This window comes from Schistocerca cancellata, chromosome 3, assembly GCF_023864275.1.
Source record: "Schistocerca cancellata isolate TAMUIC-IGC-003103 chromosome 3, iqSchCanc2.1, whole genome shotgun sequence".
Lineage (NCBI taxonomy): Eukaryota > Metazoa > Arthropoda > Insecta > Orthoptera > Acrididae > Schistocerca > Schistocerca cancellata.
In genome coordinates, this window is record NC_064628.1 from 741808175 (window position 1) to 741829751 (window position 21577).

General features: G+C 39.7%; 1 protein-coding gene across 1 annotated transcript in view; it reads left to right on the forward strand.

The window, feature by feature from the left end:
• LOC126175752 (retinol dehydrogenase 14-like) overlaps positions 1 to 21577 on the forward strand; it is a 71689-nt gene that overhangs the window by 17996 nt on the left and 32116 nt on the right. Inside the window, exon 4 of the mRNA XM_049922717.1 lies at positions 3126 to 3311. Coding sequence (XP_049778674.1) covers positions 3126 to 3311 — 186 coding nt within the window. The remainder of the gene's footprint in view (positions 1 to 3125; positions 3312 to 21577) is intronic.

The following is a 21577-nucleotide window of genomic DNA, read 5'->3' on the forward strand; positions in this document are numbered from 1 at the left end:
TCTACCTGTCCATAATGTAGGTTTTTTTGTGTCTTTAAATCCCCTTCCTCTTTCCTTTCTGCTTAATGTGAATCTTTCTGTTGCTGAATGTATGTGATGTATTCTATATTTGTGGCATTGTGATTGTGTAAGTGTATTGAGTGCTTCTAGGTCTGTGTTACTCCATTTCACTACTCCAAATGAGTAGGTCAATATTGGTATAGCATAAGTATTTATAGCTTTTGTCTTGTTTCTTGCTGTCAATTCTGTTTTCAGTATTTTTGTTAGTCTTTGTCTATATTTTTCTTTTAGTTCTTCTTTAATATTTGTATTATCTATTCCTATTGTTTTGTCTGTATCCTAGATATTTATAGGCGTCTGTTTTTTCCATCGCTTCTATGCAGTTGCTGTGGTTATCCAATATGTAATCTTCTTGTTTGGTGTGTTTTCCCTTGACTATGCTATTTTTCTTACATTTGTCTGTTCCAAAAGCCATATTTATATCATTGCTGAATACTTCTGTTATCTTTAGTAATTACTATTACTATTACTATTATTATTATTACCATTACACATTTTTACCCTTATACAGTGTTCAAACTTGAATGTTGCCTTATATTCAATTTTTTCTTGCTTCCTTATTGTTTTCCTCTTCCCAAATTTCTTCATTATTTGACCATGTTCCTGTTTCCTATGTTCTGTCCATTTTTTCCTGTTTATTTCTTTCTTTTTACTTCAAATTTTGCATTCATTTTTTTGTTTCTTAATTTGTCTCTTTACTGTATCATTTACCTATTGATCCCTGATTGTGTTAGGTCTTCTTCTATTTCTTGAAGACAGTAGTCGTTTTGAATGAGCTGTTTATTGTACTAAAATCCTCTTTGCGAGTCTGTTGTTCATTCTATGTATACGTTCATAGATGTTAGTCAGCATTTTCTGATCATGTCTGTGAGTCTCTCTCTGTGTTTGTATAATTCTTTGGATTGTCAGTTCACCAATATATCATCACTGTGTGTTGCTAAGGAAAATTTTCTGAGGATTTTACATTCTGTTTACTCTGTCTCACTAAGACTGGAAGCAAAATGGTATAGTTATATGTGTTTCTTCAGTCTTTCAAAAATGATTGTAACAAGATGAAAATGGACTAGAATTGTTACAAAAGCCAGCAGTGGACTGAATAAGTACATCTTGACTGGGAGAAAAAGTGGAGATGGAAGCAGTTATCACCTAGGGCAGCATTGTGCACTCCACACCATTCTTGAAAAAGTCAAGTTGGAAGCAATATGTATTATGGGCAACTGATGTGGATTTACAACTCAGTAGATCAGCGGGAAAAATAAATTGTTTTAACTCACAAAACAATCACTCACCTTCACACTGCCATGTTATCAATGTACATGTCATCTACTGACACTATTTTGTCATATTAATATTTCTGATGTCAAGTGAATCATAGTTGCATATAAGTCAATCCAGTGACATATGTTTCTGATGTGACATGTGCCTTCATTAGTTGTGTGTTGGAATTATTAGGGCCAAACAGGCAACTTCTGGTTTAGCATATATTAACCGGTGTCTCTGTCACTACGTACATTAACTGTGACCCATAATTTTAATTGGCTACAATGAATGCATGTGGTTCTTTTCTTAGTCCTACATATGTATTTATAATGACATTACATTCAAAGCTTATCCCTCCAACCCACTTCATCCTCATCCTTGAGGATGCTTTATTCACCATACATAACATTTATCATGATGAAACATAACTGTACATGTATAAAGACCCTTATAATAATGAAACACTGTTTCCTCGAATACAATACAGAATCAGGCAGGTGTCCAGATGCTGCTCTCAGTAACTAGACGATAGATGTTCTGCCTACCACTGACAGAATTTGAGAATATTGCAAATGGAAAATAGTTTTCTGGTACAGCTTGGCTCAAATCCCCTCCCCCTCCCCCTTACTATTTCCCGCTCCTCCGTGACCCCACTCACATAATCATCTCTCTCACTCCTGGCACACATTTTCACTTGTCACTTCAGTCTGCATATATACATCACAGTGTCTGAGATCCTCTCTGGAACCACATAGTTTAATTTGACAACTCATAAACAGGGCATTTTTGATGAATTGAAATTGATGAGCAAAGTACCCAGAAAAAATGTAAAGCAAACAATTTTGTGTTAACCTTATATCATGTGTACTTATTTGTTGTTTATAAGTTTCAAAATATATAAATGTGCTGAAGTATATAATAAACTGTCAAAGCTTTACTGACCTATAGAATTCATTTTATATAAGCAGCACACCATGCTGGAACCAGCGGAAAAATGCTCCTGTCAGAGCACAAAAAAAAAAAAAAAGACAAATATGTTCATCTTTAAAAGATTCTAACAGAAAAGTGGAGAACTAGCTCCCTCAATCTTCATTCCACATTACTCACCAAAACATTTTTCCATGCAAAACATATTTATGCTTTTCTGTGCTGAAAGAGAGCAGCAGAGAGATAGAGAGAGGAGACTGTGCCAATGGGCCAAAGAGAAAGGAGATATTGAGATCAGTGAGAGAGTAACAGTGAAAGAGGAAGAGGAAGATATGTGGGTAGAGATAGATTCACTGCATGCAAAATAAAGAGGGGACAGTGTAAATAAAAAATAGAGATAAGTAAAGGCCATACAAAGGCTTGGGGTGGTCTGGACCGCCACAAATATGAACTTTAACATGGCAGTATAGGAGCAGTCACATTTTAGACAAAAATTTTAAACACATGGGTAAAGTGTAAAAAATAAGTTAATAAATTGAACCCCCCCCCCCTCCCCACCCCCCCCCAAAGAAGTTTTGACCTGAGGTATGGTGGAGACAGTGCCACTGGGAAGGAAAGATGAAAGGAAGTAGTGGGAGAGAGACACACATACAAACAGTGACAGTGAGATGGAGATTCTGAGTAATGAAGGCTCAACTACAAAGAGAGACTGGATAAAATGATTTAAAAAGTTATTTGTTAAGAGAGTGCAGATATGTTTACGTGCCAAAATTTTTGATGCTACATTGAACTACTGGCTGCATCTCTAATGTGACGTTCTGTTGATATAGTGTGATAAATTTATATGAAATTGAAGTAATATTTCCCAACAATTTCAGATTTACTGAAAAAGTCAGCACCCAGCAGAATAATAATGGTCTCTTCAGTAGCTCACAAATATGCAAAACTAGATTTGAACACCATCAATGTGCGTAAGGCATGTGGTTCTCAGAGGCTGTACAACAACAGTAAACTGTGCCTCATGTTGTTTTCCAATGAGCTGGCTCGAAAACTTTCAAAAACAGGTATGTTCTGCAACAGTTTTAATAGAGTCTCTTCTACTACTACTACTACTACTACTACTACTACTACTACTACTAATAATAATAATAATAATAATAATAATGCTGCCTGATCTGAATATGACAATAATATACACTATGTGATCAAAAGTATCCAGCGATCTGGTTGAAGATCACTTATTAGTTTGTGGTACCCTCCATCGGTAATGCTGAAATTCAATATGGTGTTGGCCCACCCTTAGCCTTGATGACATCTTCCACTCTCAAAGGCTTATATTCAATCAGGTTCTGGAAGGTTTCTTGGGGTACGGCAACCCATTATTTATGGAGTGCTGCACTGAGGAGAGGTATCGATGTTGGTCAGTGAGGCCTGGCATGAAGTTGGTGTTCCAAAATATCCTAAAGGTGTTCTATAGGATTCTGGTTAGGACTCTGTGCTGGCCAGCCCATTACAGGGATGTTATTGTCATGTAAGCACTCTGCCACAGGTGGTGCAGTCTGAACAGGTGTTTGATTGTGTTGAAAGATGCAATTGCCATCCCCGAATTGCTCTTCAAGAGTGGGAAGCAAGAAGGTGCTTGAAACATCAGTGTAGGCCTGTGCTGTAATAGTACCATGCATAACAACAAGGGGTGCAAGCCCCCTGCACACCATAACACCACTGCCTCTAAATTTTACTGTTGGCACTGCACACACTGGCAGATGACTTTCACTGGGCATTTGCCATACCCACACCCTGCCATCAGATTGCCACATTGTGTACTGTAATTTATCACTCCACACAACATTTTTCCACTGTTCAGTCATCCAATGTTTACGCTCCTTACACCAAGAAGAGCATCGTTTGGCATTTACCGGCATGATGTGTGGCTTATGAGCAGCCGCTTGACCATGAAATCAAAGTTTTCTCACCTCCCACCTAACTGTCACAGTACTTGCAGTGGATCCTGATACAGTTTGGAATTCCTGTGTGATGGTTTGGATAGATGTCTACCTATTACATATTATGACCCTCTTCAACTGTCGGCAGTCTCTGTCAGTCAACAGGCGAGGTCAGCCTGTATGCTTTTGTGCTGCCATGTCCCTTCATGTTTCCACTTCACTATCACATTGGAAACAGTGGACCTAGGGATGTTTAGGAGTGTGGAAATCTCACATACAAATACACTCCTGGAAATGGAAAAAAGAACACATTGACACCGGTGTGTCAGACCCACCATACTTGCTCCGGACACTGCGAGAGGGCTGTACAAGCAATGATCACACGCACGGCACAGCGGACACACCAGGAACCGCGGTGTTGGCCATCGAATGGCGCTAGCTGCGCAGCATTTGTGCACCGCCGCCGTCAGTGTCAGCCAGTTTGCCGTGGCATATGGAGCTCCATCGCAGTCTTTTAACACTGGTAGCATGCCGCGACAGCGTGGACGTGAACCGTATGTGCAGTTGACGGACTTTGAGCGAGGGCGTATAGTGGGTATGCGGGAGGCCGGGTGGACGTACCGCCGAATTGCTCAACACGTGAGGCGTGAGGTCTCCACAGTACAGCGATGTTGTCGCCAGTGGTCGGCGGAAGGTGCACGTGCCCGTCAACCTGGGACCGGACCGCAGTGACGCATGGATGCACGCCAAGACCGTAGGATCCTACGCAGTGCCGTAGGGGACCGCACCGCCACTTCCCAGCAAATTAGGGACACTGTTGCTCCTGGGGTATCGGCGAGGCCCATTCGCAACCGTCTCCATGAAGCTGGGCTATGGTCCCGCACACCGTTAGGCCGTCTTCCGCTCACGCCCCAACATCGTGCAGCCTGCCTCCAGTGGTGTCGCGACAGGCGTGAATGGAGGGACGAATGGAGACGTGTCGTCTTCAGCGATGAGAGTCACTTCTGCCTTGGTGCCAATGATGGTCGTATGCGTGTTTGGCGCCGTGCAGATGAGCGCCACAATCAGGACTGAATACGACCGAGGCACACAGGGCCAACACCCGGCATCATGGTGTGGGGAGCGATCTCCTACACTGGCCGTACACCACTGGTGATCGTCGAGGGGACACTGAATAGTGCACGGTACATCCAAACCGTCATCGAACCCATTGTTCTACCATTCCTAGACCGGCAAGGGAACTTGCTGTTCCAACAGGACAATGCACGTCCGCATGTATCCCGTGCCACCCAACGTGCTCTAGAAGGTGTAAGTCAACTACCCTGGCCAGCAAGATCTCCGGATCTGTCCCCCATTGAGCATGTTTGGGACTGGATGAAGCGTCGTCTCACGCGGTCTGCACGTCCAGCACGAACGCTGGTCCAACTGAGGCGGCAGGTGGAAATGGCATGGCAAGCCGTTCCACAGGACTACATCCAGCATCTCTACGATTGTCTCCATGGGAGAATAGCAGCCTACATTGCTGCGAAAGGTGGATATACACTGTACTAGTGCCGACATTGTGCATGCTCTGTTGCCTGTGTCTATGTGCCTGTGGTTCTGTCAGTGTGATCATGTGATGTATCTGACCCCAGGAATGTGTCAATAAAGTTTCCCCTTCCTGCGACAATGAATTCACGGTGTTCTTATTTCAATTTCCAGGAGTGTATATGACACAAGTGACACTCAGTCACCTGACCACATGGAAGCCCGTGAGTTCCACAGTTTTCCCCATTCTGCTCTCTCACGATGTCTAATGACTGAGGTCGCTGATATGGAGTATGTGGTAGTAGGTGGCAGCACAATGCACCTAATATGAAAAATGTATGTTTTTGGCAGTTTCCAGATACTTTTGATCACATAGTGTGAACATCTGAGAAAATTAATAAGACACTGAGCCAAAAATCAGCAGAGATGCTGAATTCATTTCACTTGTAGAATTTAGTTTATTCTGATAGCAGACATAATTTATGCTAGTTGTGAATTCAGACAGGCAATATGCTTACATTTCAAGGAAACATTCAGCCTCTGTCCTCATAATCGGGTCCATTTTATTGCATCAAAAGACTCGTCTGTGATTTGCTAGGTTTTCCAGATAACTTCAGGTATTCACTTTTCCATTCAACATAAAAGTGATTGACTGTATGGGAACCCTAAGCTGTTGTAAATAAGTCATCATCTGTGAAATACCATCACTTTATTATGTGATTGTTTCTAATTTTTTTGTTGTCTTCAAAATCATCTGTATTTCACTTGCAGCAGGCTGGGGTTGCAAGGATGGCTTTTCAATTGTCAGGAGACATTCAGCTCCCATGTAGAGTGTCCTAGGTTCCTAGGAGTGACATGGTGAACCTAATATGAATATTGAAAGAAATCAGAGACACAAGAGTGTGAAGGTTATTCAAGAGTGTTTACTCTGAACTTGTGTAGGAAAATATAAAGTGTAAAAAATAAAAATAAAAAGAACCTGTAATGTATTAGTGCTTTTGTTGCAGCTAGTTATTCAAACAGGAATACAGTCAAATAATTGGTAAACATAACAGTTCTTTATCATTCCATTAAACTTGAACCATGACCTCATCCCAGGCACACAAGCACAGTCTGACATTGTCTTGGTGCCAGTGCAGCAGCTGTGATGCTTGTCCTTGCAGGATACTTACGCAGCTAATGATGACACACCGCACATTTAAGGTGTAATGGAAGATGCAGCACTTGGTTTGATTTAGCAGACAGCTGGAGCCAAGTGAAGACTTCTAAGTTGTGGCCTGGTGTCCCAGTGATGTGACAGTTGATGAAGTTGCCCAAGAGATGAACCTGGGATCTTTAACTGCAGCACTGCAAAAGGTAATTTGGACTCCAGCAGCCGGGAGCTCGGCAGACCTCTATTCATGCCTCAGACCATGAGCTGGCTGCAAATGGAGGTGGCTTGATGGAGAGGCAGTCAGGCAATGGTCATAGGTTTGCATTCTAGCTGAGATGAGGGGGAGGTGTTGTGCATGGTCCTGCTGGGCTGACCATCATATCTACTGGCTAGGGTTTGTATATATGGCCAAAGTGGGCTTTTCAGTGCAGCAGACAAGCACTGACACATTTTGTAGGGATTTTGACACTTCATGAAGACTGGTAAGTGCATAAAGAACTGCATTTCAAATGAGGAAGTGGCCATTATGTTGATATGCTGCACTGGCTGGATGCAGCTAACATCCTGGATATGACATTGGCTCCTTGCTTTCACCTGTGTTGTTACATTTCCTCCCTCACAGGAAAAATCCAGCTCACTGCATTCCTGTCTGAACAAGTAGCTGCAACAGAAGGTCTAATATATTACAGGTTTCTTTTCTTTTTCTTTTTTTTTCCTGCACAAGTCCAGAGCGATTAACTTGAATAACCTTTACACTCTAGTGTGTCTGATTTCTTTCAATATTCACACTAGGTTCACTGTATCACACCTACAAAAGACAAACATGGAGTCTGTACATTCTATTTGCAATATTTTACTTCAACTCTTTCTTTTAAGTCTGGTGAGCAAGTGTCATTCCAGCTCATGGGTGAAAGTGGGTATCGGGGTGGTTTCCTAGCAATACAAACTTATTTGTGTTTATCTACTCCTTCTGGTATCATTGGTTCGTAGTTCATTTTAACAATTTACATTCTGTCTCTTACAGTTATCAAGCAGAATACACATACTGTGGGCTATGCCCTTTACTAACCTATGGGGAACAAAATTTACTACATGAATTGAATGACGTATGTGCTGCCCTGTTGCTTGGTGATACTGGCCTATTGTTGCACACTATCCTATTGTACAATATTTTATATCATAGCTTTTAGGAAAAATTTATAAATAACATTAAGTAATTGCTTTATTCATGTTCTCAAGAGACGGGGAGTGGGGAATCTATCCAAACTTCCATGAACTAACTTAATTCTCTTTCTACTCTTTATTAATTCCTCTTATTCCAAGAGATTTATCCAAATGCTCTGCTACAAGAGCTGTATTATACCACTGACCCACCTGTAGGTGCTACATCAGCTGCACCTGTGCTGTCCAAATGCCATAATTCTCCTTAATTCTTCCCTGGCCACAGGCACCGTACCTGTCCCATGTGTTTCGTATATAAAAATCCCTTTACTTCCACATATCTTCCTAACATTTGATTTATTTTCCTGCAGAGTGGCATCTTTTGCTAGATTGGCTCTTGTAGCTGTATCTACTGCTCTCATGAAACTTGCTTCTCGACGAATCTGGAGCAGTTCAGTTGATGACTATCTCACTTCTATGTGGTATCTTAGTGCTTTTACTGTTTTTAGACATGCTGTAAGATGTGAGGACAGTAAAAATTAATCAAACAATTCATTTGTGACTCTTTATTCTTATTATAACTCAATAGTGCTGTTTCACAGCTTAACATATATTACTGAACTAAGTGGTACCTATTACCTATTTCTGTAAGCTAATATTTTCAAGATTATATGTTCCACCATCCCTGATTTATGCTCAATAGCTATGACCTTAAATCCTGTGAGATTCCTATCCTCAGTTACTGATATTGGTATGGTGCTCATATCATTCATAATCATCCTAAAAGATTCACTCTATTCTTTAAAATTCCTACTAAAAGGAAAACACTATGGCTGTTCTGACCTATGCCTAAGCTTTTTGGGAACCCAAGATTCCCCATGCTTGAGTCAGGTGTACTCATGGCAATTGCTGGCACACAGCTCTTTTCATTGCAGTATCCAACATACTACTGCATATGACTTGGTGCACAAAGTGGAGTATCCAGGTAAATTGTACAGGATGCATGTTACAAGAGTTAATGGTTCTGCTTTTGGCTCTTTACCTAATACCCTGATACTATCTAATCCTCATATCAAGGGGAAAATAAAGAGAGGTACTGCCCAAGGATGTAGGGAAACTCATGAGTGAAGATTAAAATCAAAGCTGTTTTTACAGATGTGGCTGCTGTCCATACTGATTCTTCAGCACTCTTGTCTCCATCTATTCCATCCAATTTCTGTCACCAGAATGTACCAGATCGCTAGTGGAAGGATCACTACTGGGCACTGGGAGCCATCATGCATTGGTCAGGAGGTGTTCTTTCAACTCCCACCTAGGGCATCTTGGGTTTGTATCCTGAGGCTGCAGACAAGAGTATGTAGTGGATGACTGTAGCAAAACAATGAAAATAACAATTCTTTAATATTCCATTAATCTCAACAATAACATGTATGTGCCCTCATCCCAGATTGGCCTGGTGTTGCCCCCATGTCAGCACAGCAGACCCTGTGGTCATCCTCATGGGATGCTTACACAGTGATTGCTGACATGCCAGATGAAGATTCAGTGGCAGCGATCACAACACTTAGCTCTATTTGGCAGCTTGAAGGAGCCAAGTGCACACTTCTAACATGATGGTGCAGTGTCTCTTGAACAGGGAATGAAGGTGGGACAATTGGCGGAAGTGCTGCAGCAGATCCCAGTGGCAGAAAGCTGAGGGGACCTCCATTCATACTTTGCAGCATGAGTCTTTTGCAGAATGAAGGCAGCCTCATCACAGAGCTGTCAGGCAGCAGTATTAGGGTTGCAGCCTAATTGTGATAATGGTAGCTGTATTAGAAATACATCCACAATCCAAAGTAAAGACTGATAGAGGGCAAGTTTCATGCATGGCCCCACTGTGCTTATTATCTGCTCTGCTAGCAAGGCCAAAGTAGCCTTGCCAGTGTGGCAGACAAACACTGAAACATATTTCAGGCTTATTGACTCTTCCTGAAGTCTGTTCAGAGCCTGAAGATCTGTGCTATAAACAAGGAAGTGGCTGGTATGTTGGAGTGCTGGCTTTGCTAGCTGCAGCTAACTGCCAGAGATGGAACTGGACCTTTGCTTTGGCCTGTGCCATTCCGCGTTCTTATTCTCTTCACCATTTACAAGTTTGCTTCTCTAACATACTCATATCATATCCTTTATCTATGGCTTATTGTGAGCAGGTCTTAATGATTGAAAATTCAATTTCATATTGTTTGAGATCTTTGGATTTGGTTGGGTTGCTTTGGGTTCATTTTTTATGTTTACTAAAATTTTGAAGTTTTTGTCTCAAAACTTTTTGCTTTGAGTAGTACCTTCATCCTCTTAGATGTCTCATGTTGCAGTTGCCTGTTTTTGACGATGATGGCCCACTACTGGAATATATGAAGAATGTGTATTACTGTACTGAGCAGCAGAGATTTACTTACAGCTACATTTTCTATTTCATCTTCTGTATGACTGCATCATAGACTGTATGTGACAACTCATTCCCCTTTCATATTCCAAGACGTGTTCATCCACATAAATGTCCCATTTTATATTTGCATTTTCAAAGAAAGATTAGGAATATTTTTAACTATTAAAATGTATTTTGCAAATATTTCAACCAGAATAGCTTTTGAGATCCAACTAATTTGTTTTTTCATGCAGTTTGTGTTAACAATGTATCCATTATTTGTGGACATACTATATTCTCAAGGAAATTACACATTACTGCATTAGCTACCACAGTCATCTCCATTACACAAGTATTAAATAAGATTAGATAAATTACATATATTATATGTTTGTCCCATAGATCCACAGTGAGGAGATCCTGCCCCAACACCATTAACCAAAAATACACAATACATACTGAGAGAGTTCTAGGTGGCAAGTTCAGCATGAAATTAGTTACCAACATGTTTACTCATTTATAGGTGGTGATGATACAGAAAACTTCAGATTTCTGATGTTTATGGGAAAATTCCCAATTTTAAACAATCAAAAATTCTGTACCCCCCACATAAGCTGCTATATATAAATGAATAAGTGTGTTACAATTTTCTACATAATCTAATATGAGCAATAAATGTTACAGCAAGAATAATTTTTCATTTTTATACAATAAATATTGGACATAATTCATGTTTTTCTTTCTTTTTCATTAATTAATTATTCTTCTACTAAAGCATTTGTACCATTCTTGGTTTTTGCCTTAGAAAGCATCAGATAAATGCAGTTCTATTAATTGTCAGTTTTGTTAAGGACATAATATTTATGTATTTATTCAACAGTATCCTTTTTGCCAGCTACATTTTACTTATTGTAATCTTTTATACTTATTACAGTATTCTATTTATTGTAACAGTAGAGTCTATTGCAACCCCTCCCCCCTGCCCCCCTCCATTTTTCTCTAAAATGCCTACCTTAAGAGCTATGAGCATGTGCTCATTTTTGCTACTTGGAAACACAACTCTTCTAATGAACAATTGCTCATAACTTTTAAGGTATGCATTTTAGAGCAAATGCTTACTGGACATTTTTTCTTGTTTTGGTCCATGCTACTACTTCCCAAAATGTGAAAAGCAAAGAGCTTGCAGTAGAAGAGTTTGCTTCACAGTATTGAAGATGAAAAACTGTTCGTAGCTCTTAAGCTATGCATTTTTGACCCTACATTTACTGAGACTTTATAGTATCATGTACTTTCAACTGTATGCATTTATGTTGTTAATTATGATACACCCAGATTAATCTATCACCATTCACCATAGCAAGTGCCACCACCTAAGTAGGGCACAAAAGGACCTCAGATCACAACACATTTATACTCATAAATATTGTTGTAACCATGTAGTACACAAGAATGGTCCAAAGTAACCAAAATATGGCTTTATTCATGAAGCACTCAACTACTATGGAGAACAGACTCCCGTGAATCCACATATAACACAACACCGTACACTGAAGTGATGCCTTCCACAGGTGACCTCATGCAAAATGGTCACCCAGGCAATGGAGTAGATGCCGCGAGCCTGAAGAGAGATGCGTAAAACAGGTCCAGAGTGGCGGTAGCCGGTGCTGGCAGAGGGGGTGGAATGATATGCCAGCTGGCCACTGGAGCAAGGGGCCAGAATGTGAAGGGATACAGGTTCACCCAAGGGTGGTGGTTCCATGAGGTGCCTGATGACTGCACAAGAGGGGAGGGTGCTGGCATCACCATCTTGATGTCATCATCTGCAGGCAGATCCCAGTGTGGGGGCAGCAGGGCTGGACCCACTATCAAGGATGGCTGATGTGATGATGGAGGAGGAACCAGCAAAGGTGGCCCGACTGTAACAGCAGAACTGAGCCAGAGACCAACTGGTACCTGGCACCAGGAAGCTAGAACCCCAGGGTGCCACACATGGAGGAGACACCCAATGGGACAGGGGTGCATCCAGAGCAGCCGATGACAGGCTCAAGACAGAAGGCAGCAGCATAGGTTGTGGTGATGTGGGCTGCACCCATGAACCATAAGCTCCTGGCAGCAAGCAAGGACCCAGTTGATCAATAAGGCATGCTACCAGCTCATTGACCAAATGGACGTCGCACAGACAGCACCACTGGCTGCGGACAACAGTTGCCAGAATCCACTTGGGCCGGTGACCAAATATTTGCTCCCACACTGGTGACCCCAGCACAAAGCAGCAGCACCAACCTGACTGTGGCAGGTGTGATGCTGGCTGCAGAAGGTGGAGGAGCATGTGTGGCTGCCAACTGTGAAGCAACTCAGACTTAAAATATACAAACTTTGATGGACACCGGAGAATGTAATGAAACTGGGAAAATACATCCACAACCAAGAGCCAATAGGAATTCAAGAAGGGATATGCAAAGTCTACATAATGCACTCCCATGGCTGGTGTGGTGTGGTCAGGGGGGGAGATGCCCTGGGAGCTCCGTATTGTTGGGCAGATTGCTCACAAGCCATGGCAAAATGGACAGTGTTGCATTAATCCCTGGCCGAAAAACATCTCTCCTTGCTAATAATTTAGTGTGTGAAACTCCCCAATGACCCTATTGGAGAGGGCTGCTTATTGTTGGGCACACTGCTTACAAGCTGTGACAAACTGGACAATGTTGCATCAATCCCTGGCCAAAAACATCATGTCTCCTAGCTAATAATTTAGTGTGTGAAACTCCCCAGCGGCTCTCATGGAGGTGGTGTAGAATGTTGCAACATAATGTGGTGGGAGTGACTACTCTTGGAGAGAGGTCTTCCACTGATAACTGCAAAACACTGTCAAAAACAGAGAGGTGATGACATAAGGAAAAATAGTTGCACAAAGGGTCCCAGCATCTGATCTGGCCAGCCCTCTCAAACCGAACCATCTCGCAAAGAACTGGGTCAGTTGCAATTGCATCTGCCATGTACAAGCTCGTAATTGGGAAACCCTCAACCACAGCCTGTGTTTCAGTATCAAGATGGAAAAAAGCAATTCCTCACTCCAAAGTCTGGATCAGGATCCAGAGGAAGGTTGGACGTTGGCATGTTTAGATGTGGGTCAAAAATGGATTTCATAATTGTATCAAGACAAGAACAGTGCCCAGTGTTGGAGATGGTGTGTTGCCTTGTCAGTCAAGGAAGTTGGAGAGTTAAACAAGGAAACCAAGGGTTCATGGTCAGTAATAAGGTGAAACTTGGAGCCATATAAAAAATTTAAAAAAAAAAAAAAAAAAATTTAAAATAAAGAAGAAGAAATGTGAAATATCTTGAGAGCATAAATGATGGCAAGAGCCTCTTTTTTCCACCTGAGAGTAATGCTGCTGGGCTGTAATGAGAGATTAATAGCAAAAGCAATAGGCTCTGAAAGAGCCATTGGCATACCAGTGAGTGGTGACTGTGCCATGGCCACACTGTGTGTTTGTCTGGAGAGGAAATCCAAACTAATCTCAGCTCCTTGTTTAGCTGCATCAACATTTGAAATCTGGCCTACAGCTAAAAGGTATATTCTTGCACAACAAGACATGCAACAGGTGGGTCAATGTGGCCACCTTTGGCAGGAATTTATGGTAGTAAGCTATCTGTCCTACAAAGGCCTGAAGCTCCTGATGGATAAGGGGCAAGGCATATACATGACAACAGAGATGTGGTCTGATAGAGGGTGGACCCCATTGTTTGAGCCCTCAAACCCAAAATAAACAATGGAAGGTTGAAAAGAACTGAGATTTTGCAAGGTTACACAATAAGCCAATGGACTGTAAGACAGAAAACAAAGTGTGCAAATTTTGCAATTGAACAGCTGTGAAGGAGTCCATGACAATAACATCACCCATATAATTAATGCAACTTGTTGGAAAATAGCAGGGGTGCTAGCCACATGAAAAGGAAGGTGCAAGTATTGACAGAGAACAAAAGGAGTATTCAAAACCTGTAGATACACTTCAAACAAATCAGTTTTATAAAAATATTGGAAAACAGATAATATCAACAACAGGTCCTCCTGGCATGGGAGAGGATAAATATCCACAACTGAATGCGCATTGACAGTAGTACTGAAGTTGTCACAGAGGCAAAGCTTCCCCAACAGTTTCCAAACTACAACTGGCGATGACCATTCACTAGCCATAAAAGATTGCAGCACCCATAGACATTGGAGTCTATAAAATTCTGCTTTCACTTTATCTTTCATGGTGACAGGAGTAGGACATACATGACAAAAACAGGGCTGAGTTGTGGATTTCAAAGAAATATCATTAAAAAATTGTAGGACATCCTATACTTTCCAAAAAGAAGTCCAAATACTCCTCAAACAGTGTTTCCAGCAGAGAATTCGGCACCTGATGCAACACAACAAGGTGAACTGCATCAGTGATAGAAAATCCAAATGTCTGAAATGAATCCATACCAAACAAGTTCTTACCACCAGCATCAGCAACCACCAAAAATATAATAGGGTGAAACACCGACTTTTAAGAGGCAGATGCCATAAATTGTCCCAACAATACAGTGTTTTGTTCATTATAACTGAATACTTCTGCACGATCAGTATCAATGTAATTCCTCAAATTGTAGTTCCATTTTATTTCTAATTAATGTACAAGTTTTTCATTCTTGATTATAACTCGTTCTGAAGTACCTACCTTTTCTAGTAATACTTTTTATAACATTTGCTCTTCACATACTGGAACAGCCTCTTTTGAAATAATGTAAAAATAATGTTCAACACTGCAAACTACTGTTTATTCCTGATAGTGTAACAATCATCTAAATTGTGTATCTCTTTAAGATCTACATTAGATTGTCCTCCCTTCAATTCAGAAAACATAATATCCATTTGACAACATCTTTTGTTCAACTCAGCTTATTTCTCCTTCCATATGAGAAAACCTTTTGTCCTGCTGTGTAAGGGACTGCATAATTGATGTGAATGCTTAATTTCCTCAATGAGAGGCATTTTTGTCAGTGTCTTAACAAATATGAATGTACAAGGGTAAGTCAATTGTTATCTGCAAAGTAGTTATAAAATTTTATTGTAATCAACTAGGAATCTTACAATAACATTTTTCAACATAGTCTCCATGCGTTTCATTGCACTTGGTCCATCATTGTACAAGCTTCCTGATGCACTCATAAAAGAAGGTCCTCAGTTGAGCTGCGAGCCAGGAATGCACCGCTTCTTTCAATGTTTCGTCTGAGGTAAATTGACAGCCCCTTAATGCCTGTTTGAGTGGACCAAACAAGCTATAGTCAGAAGGGGCAAGATTGGGACTATATGGATGATGATCCAGTATTTCAAATTTGAGTTTCTGGAATGTTTCAGCAGTGTTGGCAGCAGTATGCAGACGGTCATTGTCGGGCAACAACACACCACCTTTTGACAGCAATCCTTGGCGTTTGCTTCGAATTGCATGCTTCAGCCTGGCAGTAAGCATCTCACTGTAATGTACACTGTTTATTGTTGTGCTCCTTTCCCCATAATGTTCCAGTACTGAATCTTGTGCATCCCAAAAAACCATAAGCATTAGTTTTCCTGTGGATGGTTGGGTATTGAACTTTTTCTTGCACGGTGAGTTTGGATATTTCCATTCCATAATCTGCCATTTACTCTCCAGCTTGTAATGATGGATCCATGTTTTGTCACCACTAATGATTCTGTCTAAGAAGTTGTCCCCTTTGTTACCATAGCGATCTAAGTGTTTTTTGCAGATATCCAAGTGTGTTTGTTTATGCAACTGTGTTAGTTGTTTTGGAACCCCTCTTGCACAAACTTTATGAAACCCAAGTCTGTTGTGGATGATTTCATGGGCAGAGCCATGACAAATTTGCAGATGATGTGCCACTTTGTCAATAATTAATCATCTGTCTAATAGAATCATTTCACATGAATGCTCAATGGTTTCTTTGTTTGTGACTGTAAATGGTCATCTGGGTCCTTCACTGCACATAACACTTGTGTGACCATTTCAGAATTTTTCAATCCATTCGTAGACACTCCATTGTGGCAAAACACTGTTCCTGTACTGTACTGAAAGTCTGCTATGAATTTTGTCCCCTTATATAACTTATATCTTTGCAATTTTCCAGCTGCTAGGTTAGTTTTGTTATCACTGCCATGCTGTTAATCATGGATGCTCCACTATCTATTTGCACCAAAGAAGAGCAATGTTCAGTGATCCATTTTTTGTGGTTGTAACAATGAATAAACAAAGCGTGCGTCATCAGTGTAAAATGACATTTCTACAAAAATAAAAAAAAATATAACTAAACTGCAGATAATAATTGATTTACCCTTGTACATAGTTAATTTCAATTCCAGTTCTGTGACTAAGATGGTACTAATAGTAAAGAATATTTTTTATTATATCTCTATCATTTACTAACTAATGAAATGTCCCTAACAAGTTTTTTGTTATAACTGAATACTGTCTAACAAATAGACTTTGTAAATTGGTATTCACCTAAAAAATTAACTGTACTTATTGTCAGTGTCAGTACCCAAGTTGAAATTTAGAACACACTCTACAATAAATTTTATCTTAAAGAAACAGAACCCACTGGACTTAAATGGACTGAAGCTATCTGAAAGTTCATATTTAAAGTGTCAACTGCAACTCATTGTCTGCTGTTGTTACCCTCATTTGGATGTGGTTGGACGATGCCTGCACCTGCTCACCACAGCATGTAGAAACTATTGACTGTGAACTGCAGGCTGTGTTTGAGTTGGCCAAGGCACCACTTAGAATGACAGAGCTGGTCCTATTAACATATATTAAGGTCACTAACTTGTGGTTGGAAAATGGAAACACTGTTACATCACATTGATCTTGGGCATATTTAAAATTAACAAAGATATTGTCAATGCATGCTAGTTCCCTAGTAGGTTTATTGTTAACTCACTGTATATTGAACTGTTGTAATAAGTTTTTCAGATCACTAACACTGTGCTTATCAGTTGACATGTCAAAATTAGAATTAAGATCAACACCTCTTACAATGTCATAGTTGATAAATCTTTTCTCAGTGACGTCTGATTTTCCTAAGAATACACTAATATTACTACTGGGAGACTTGTACTCTGAAAGAGGAAACTGCTTGGCAGAATTCTGGACAGAGCACAATTTAATCAACACTAACGCTTGATTTAAGAATCATCAAAGGAAGTTGTATAAGTAGAAGAGACCTGGAGACGCTAGAATGTTTCAGATTGATTATACAGAGTGGGGAATAATTTGGGAGAGAGATGAGATACAGCAGGATGTTTTAAATAAAACTTGTAGGTGGCAAAGAAGGTCATGCATTGCTACTAATGACCCTGACCTTTAATGTGATTTTCAATGGGATTTGGAGGTTAAAGTGATTTTTTAAAATTTTGAACCTAATATTTGATTTAAGATTTAAATAAAGTAGCAAATTTTACATAAAAATGAGACATTATTCAACAGCACAGCAAGATTCAGCAAAGATCAAATAAGCAAAATTCTTTTAGTTCTAGTAGGGATCAACTCAGAATAGAAGAGGGACACAGCAGAACAAAATGTTAGATGGTAATTGGAAAGGACATTTGCAACATAGAACAAACATAAATTTTATTTATTTATGTTTTTTCTGTCTTGCAAATGCTGAAATAACATTTATTTGTTGTGATGTATTTACTTTTGGCCATAAATGCATTAATTAAAACTTAACATTCAAATCTCTCTTCACTCTTTCCAAACCAGAAACCACAAATAGCGGTTTCTAGAAACAAAACTCAACCTTATATTGACCTTCGATAATTACCTTTAGATAATGGTTATTGGTAATGAGAAGTGATTCATTATCCCCCTTCCAACTTGTATCCAACATTTACTAGAACCAACAACGTATTTCCTTATTTGACCTTGACTGAATCTTGCCATGACCTTGCATAGTGTATTATTGTATATGTAAAATTTGCTGCTCTTTTTGAATCTTAAAATCAAATATTATGGTTCCAATTTTAAAAAATCACTTTAACCTTACAATCACCTAGAAAATCACATCCAATGTCACAGCCATTAGTAGCAATGTGTGTCCCTCTTTGCCACCTACACTTTTATCTGAAACGTTTTCCTGTATCTCATCTCTCTCTGGAGTTATTCCCCATTATCAGTTAAAATGGTCCACCCTTTATAATGGTAAGGCAAAAATTTCAAAACTAGATTTTAAACTGTCAGACATTTCCATGGGCAGATAGATGTGGACTCTCATCACAATTTGTTGCTTATAAACTGAAGATTAAAACTAAAGAAGTTGAAAAAAAGGAAAATTAAGGAGATGGGAGTTGGATAAGTTGTAAGAAGTAGTGGTTGTCAAGAGTTTCAGAAGGAACATTGAACAACTACTGACTAACACAGAGGAAAGGAATGCAGTAGAAAGCAAACAGTTTGCTTTGCGAGATATAGTGAAGACAGCAGAGGATCAAATAGGTAAAAAGGCAAGGCCCTGTAGAAATCCTTGGCTAAAACAGGAGAAACTGAATTTAATTGAAGGAAGGAGGAAATTCCAGCCACGACTAAACTATTCCACCTTGTGTCCATAATGTACGGGACAGGTAATAATACCCCCAGACTTCCAAAAAAATATTGCAGTTAAATTCCAAAGAAAAGAGGTGCTGAAGTATGTGAATATTACCAAACTATCAGTTCAATAGATCATGGTTGCAAAATGCTGACACAAATTATTTAGAGAGGAATGGTGAAACTGATAGAAGCCAAATTCAGTGAAGAACAGTTTGTGTTATAGAAAAATGTAGGAATATATGAGGCAGAACTGACCATACGATTTCTCTTAGGAGATAGGTCAAGGAAAGTGAACCTATGTTCATAATATATGTAGGTTTACAAAGAAGGCTTTTGACAGTGGTGACTGGATTACACTGTTCGAAATTCTGAAGATAGCAGGGATAAAGTACAGGAAAAGAATGTTATTTACAACATGCACGGAAACCAAATGGCAGTTATAAGAGGTGGAGGGCATGAAAGGAAGGCAGTGGTTGAGAAAGAAATAAAACAGGGCTGTAGCTTTCCCCTATGTTATTCAATGTGTGCACTGAGCAAGCAGCAAACAAAACTGAAGAAAAATTTGCAGAAGGAATTAAAGTTCACGGAGAAGAAATAAAAACTTTGAGGTTTGTGGATGACACTGTAGCTCTTTCAGAGCAGTGAAGGACTTGGAAGATCAGTTGAGTAGAATGGATACTATTTTGAAAGTAAGATATAAGATAAGGACCAACCAAAGGAAAACAAGGGTAATGAAATGTAGTCAAATTAAATTAGGCATGCTGAGGAAATTAGATTAAGAAATGAGACATTAATTGTTGTAGATTATTTCTGATACTTGGGCAGTAAAATAACTGATGATGTGCAAAGAAGAGATAATATAAAATGTACACTAACAATGGCAAGAAAAGCATTTCTGGAGAAGAGAATTTTTTTAACATTGAATATAAATCGAAGTATTAAGAACTGATCTTCCAAGTCGTTCACTGCTCTGACAGAGCTACAGTGTCATCCACAAACCTCAAAGTTTTTATTTCTTCTCCCTGAACTTTAATTCCTGTGTATGTGCAGATGGATATGTGTGTGTGTGCACGCGAGTGTATACCTGTCCTTTTTTCCCCCTAAGGTAAGTCTTTCCGCTCCCAGTATTGGAATGACTCCTTACCCTCTCCCTTAAACCCACATCCTTTCGTCTTTCCCTCTCCTTCCCTCTTTCCTGACGAAGCAACCGTTTGTTGCAAAAGCTTGAATTTTGTGTGTATGTTTGTGTGTCTATCGACCTGCCAGCGCTTTTGTTTGGTAAGTCTCATCATCTTTGTTTTTAGAAGTATTAAGAAGTATTTTCTAAAAGTATTTGTCTTAAGTGTCCCCTTGCATGGAAGTGAAATGTGAACAATAAGCAGTACAGACAAGAAGAGAATGGAAATATGGTGCCACAGATGAATGCTGAAGATTAGTTGGGTAGATCACATAACTAATGAGGAGATACAGAATAGGACTGGGACGAGAAAATTGTGGCATAACTTGACTAAATGTGGGAAGGGTAAAATTAGTAGAGGGGGACCAACAGATGAACACAGTAAGCAGGTTCCAATGGATGTTGGTTGCAGTATTTATTTGCAGATGGAGAGGCTTGTGCAGGATAGAGTAGCATGAAGAGCTGCACCTAACCAATCTTTGGATTGAAGATCTCAACATTTATGGTAGGCATTTCTTTGAGTCTTGCTCCAAAACTTTAGGGTCTCCAACAGCAGCTATCATTATCATGAATGGATGGAGTGTCATGAGGGAGAAGGGGTGGGAGAACCCATTTGTGTGCATGTGACACACAGTCCAGTACCTTAATTCTGAAAAGGGGATAAGACACACAACAGAAGATGGAACATGAGGTACATTTGGCTCCTCTGATATGAAACTCCCCGTAATTCATCCACAACAACTCTTTGTAGAAGCTTCCAATTACTTGACAGCTGTCATGGTGATATTGAGCTGCTTGATTTCAGAGTAACCTAATGCACCAATATCCCATGAGTTGCTTACCTTCTGCTTCATTGTCAGTCAGACAGTCATAAGGTCAGAGGGCTGAACAGCCATCAGGCATATCACGAAAAAATAGTCTGTGTAGAAGTACAACTGTGTGTTCTAAGCTTTATATGAAGAACTATGAAATTCTTGTGAATCAAGGAAACTACATATAGTGTAAAACTTAAATCATGACTTGTTTTTTTCTCATATGTGTTTGACATGATACCTTACATTTATACAAACATCATATGTTCAGACAAATCATGCATTTATACTTGTATATACATTATGATTACAAAAGTGATAAACTGATGAAAAATAACTAATAAATAAAAAATACTAAACTGTTGCATTATGAGGAACACGAGAAGAATGGTAGCTGTCAATAATTCATGAGTGCATCTGGATGGATTATACCTCGGATGCAGGTTCAGTTGCATTTCTGAAGTAGCACTTTATGTTTACACTTAGCTTACATTGTTAACATGATTCATTTCTATAATCATTTTGGCAGATGTGTTTAGTAATC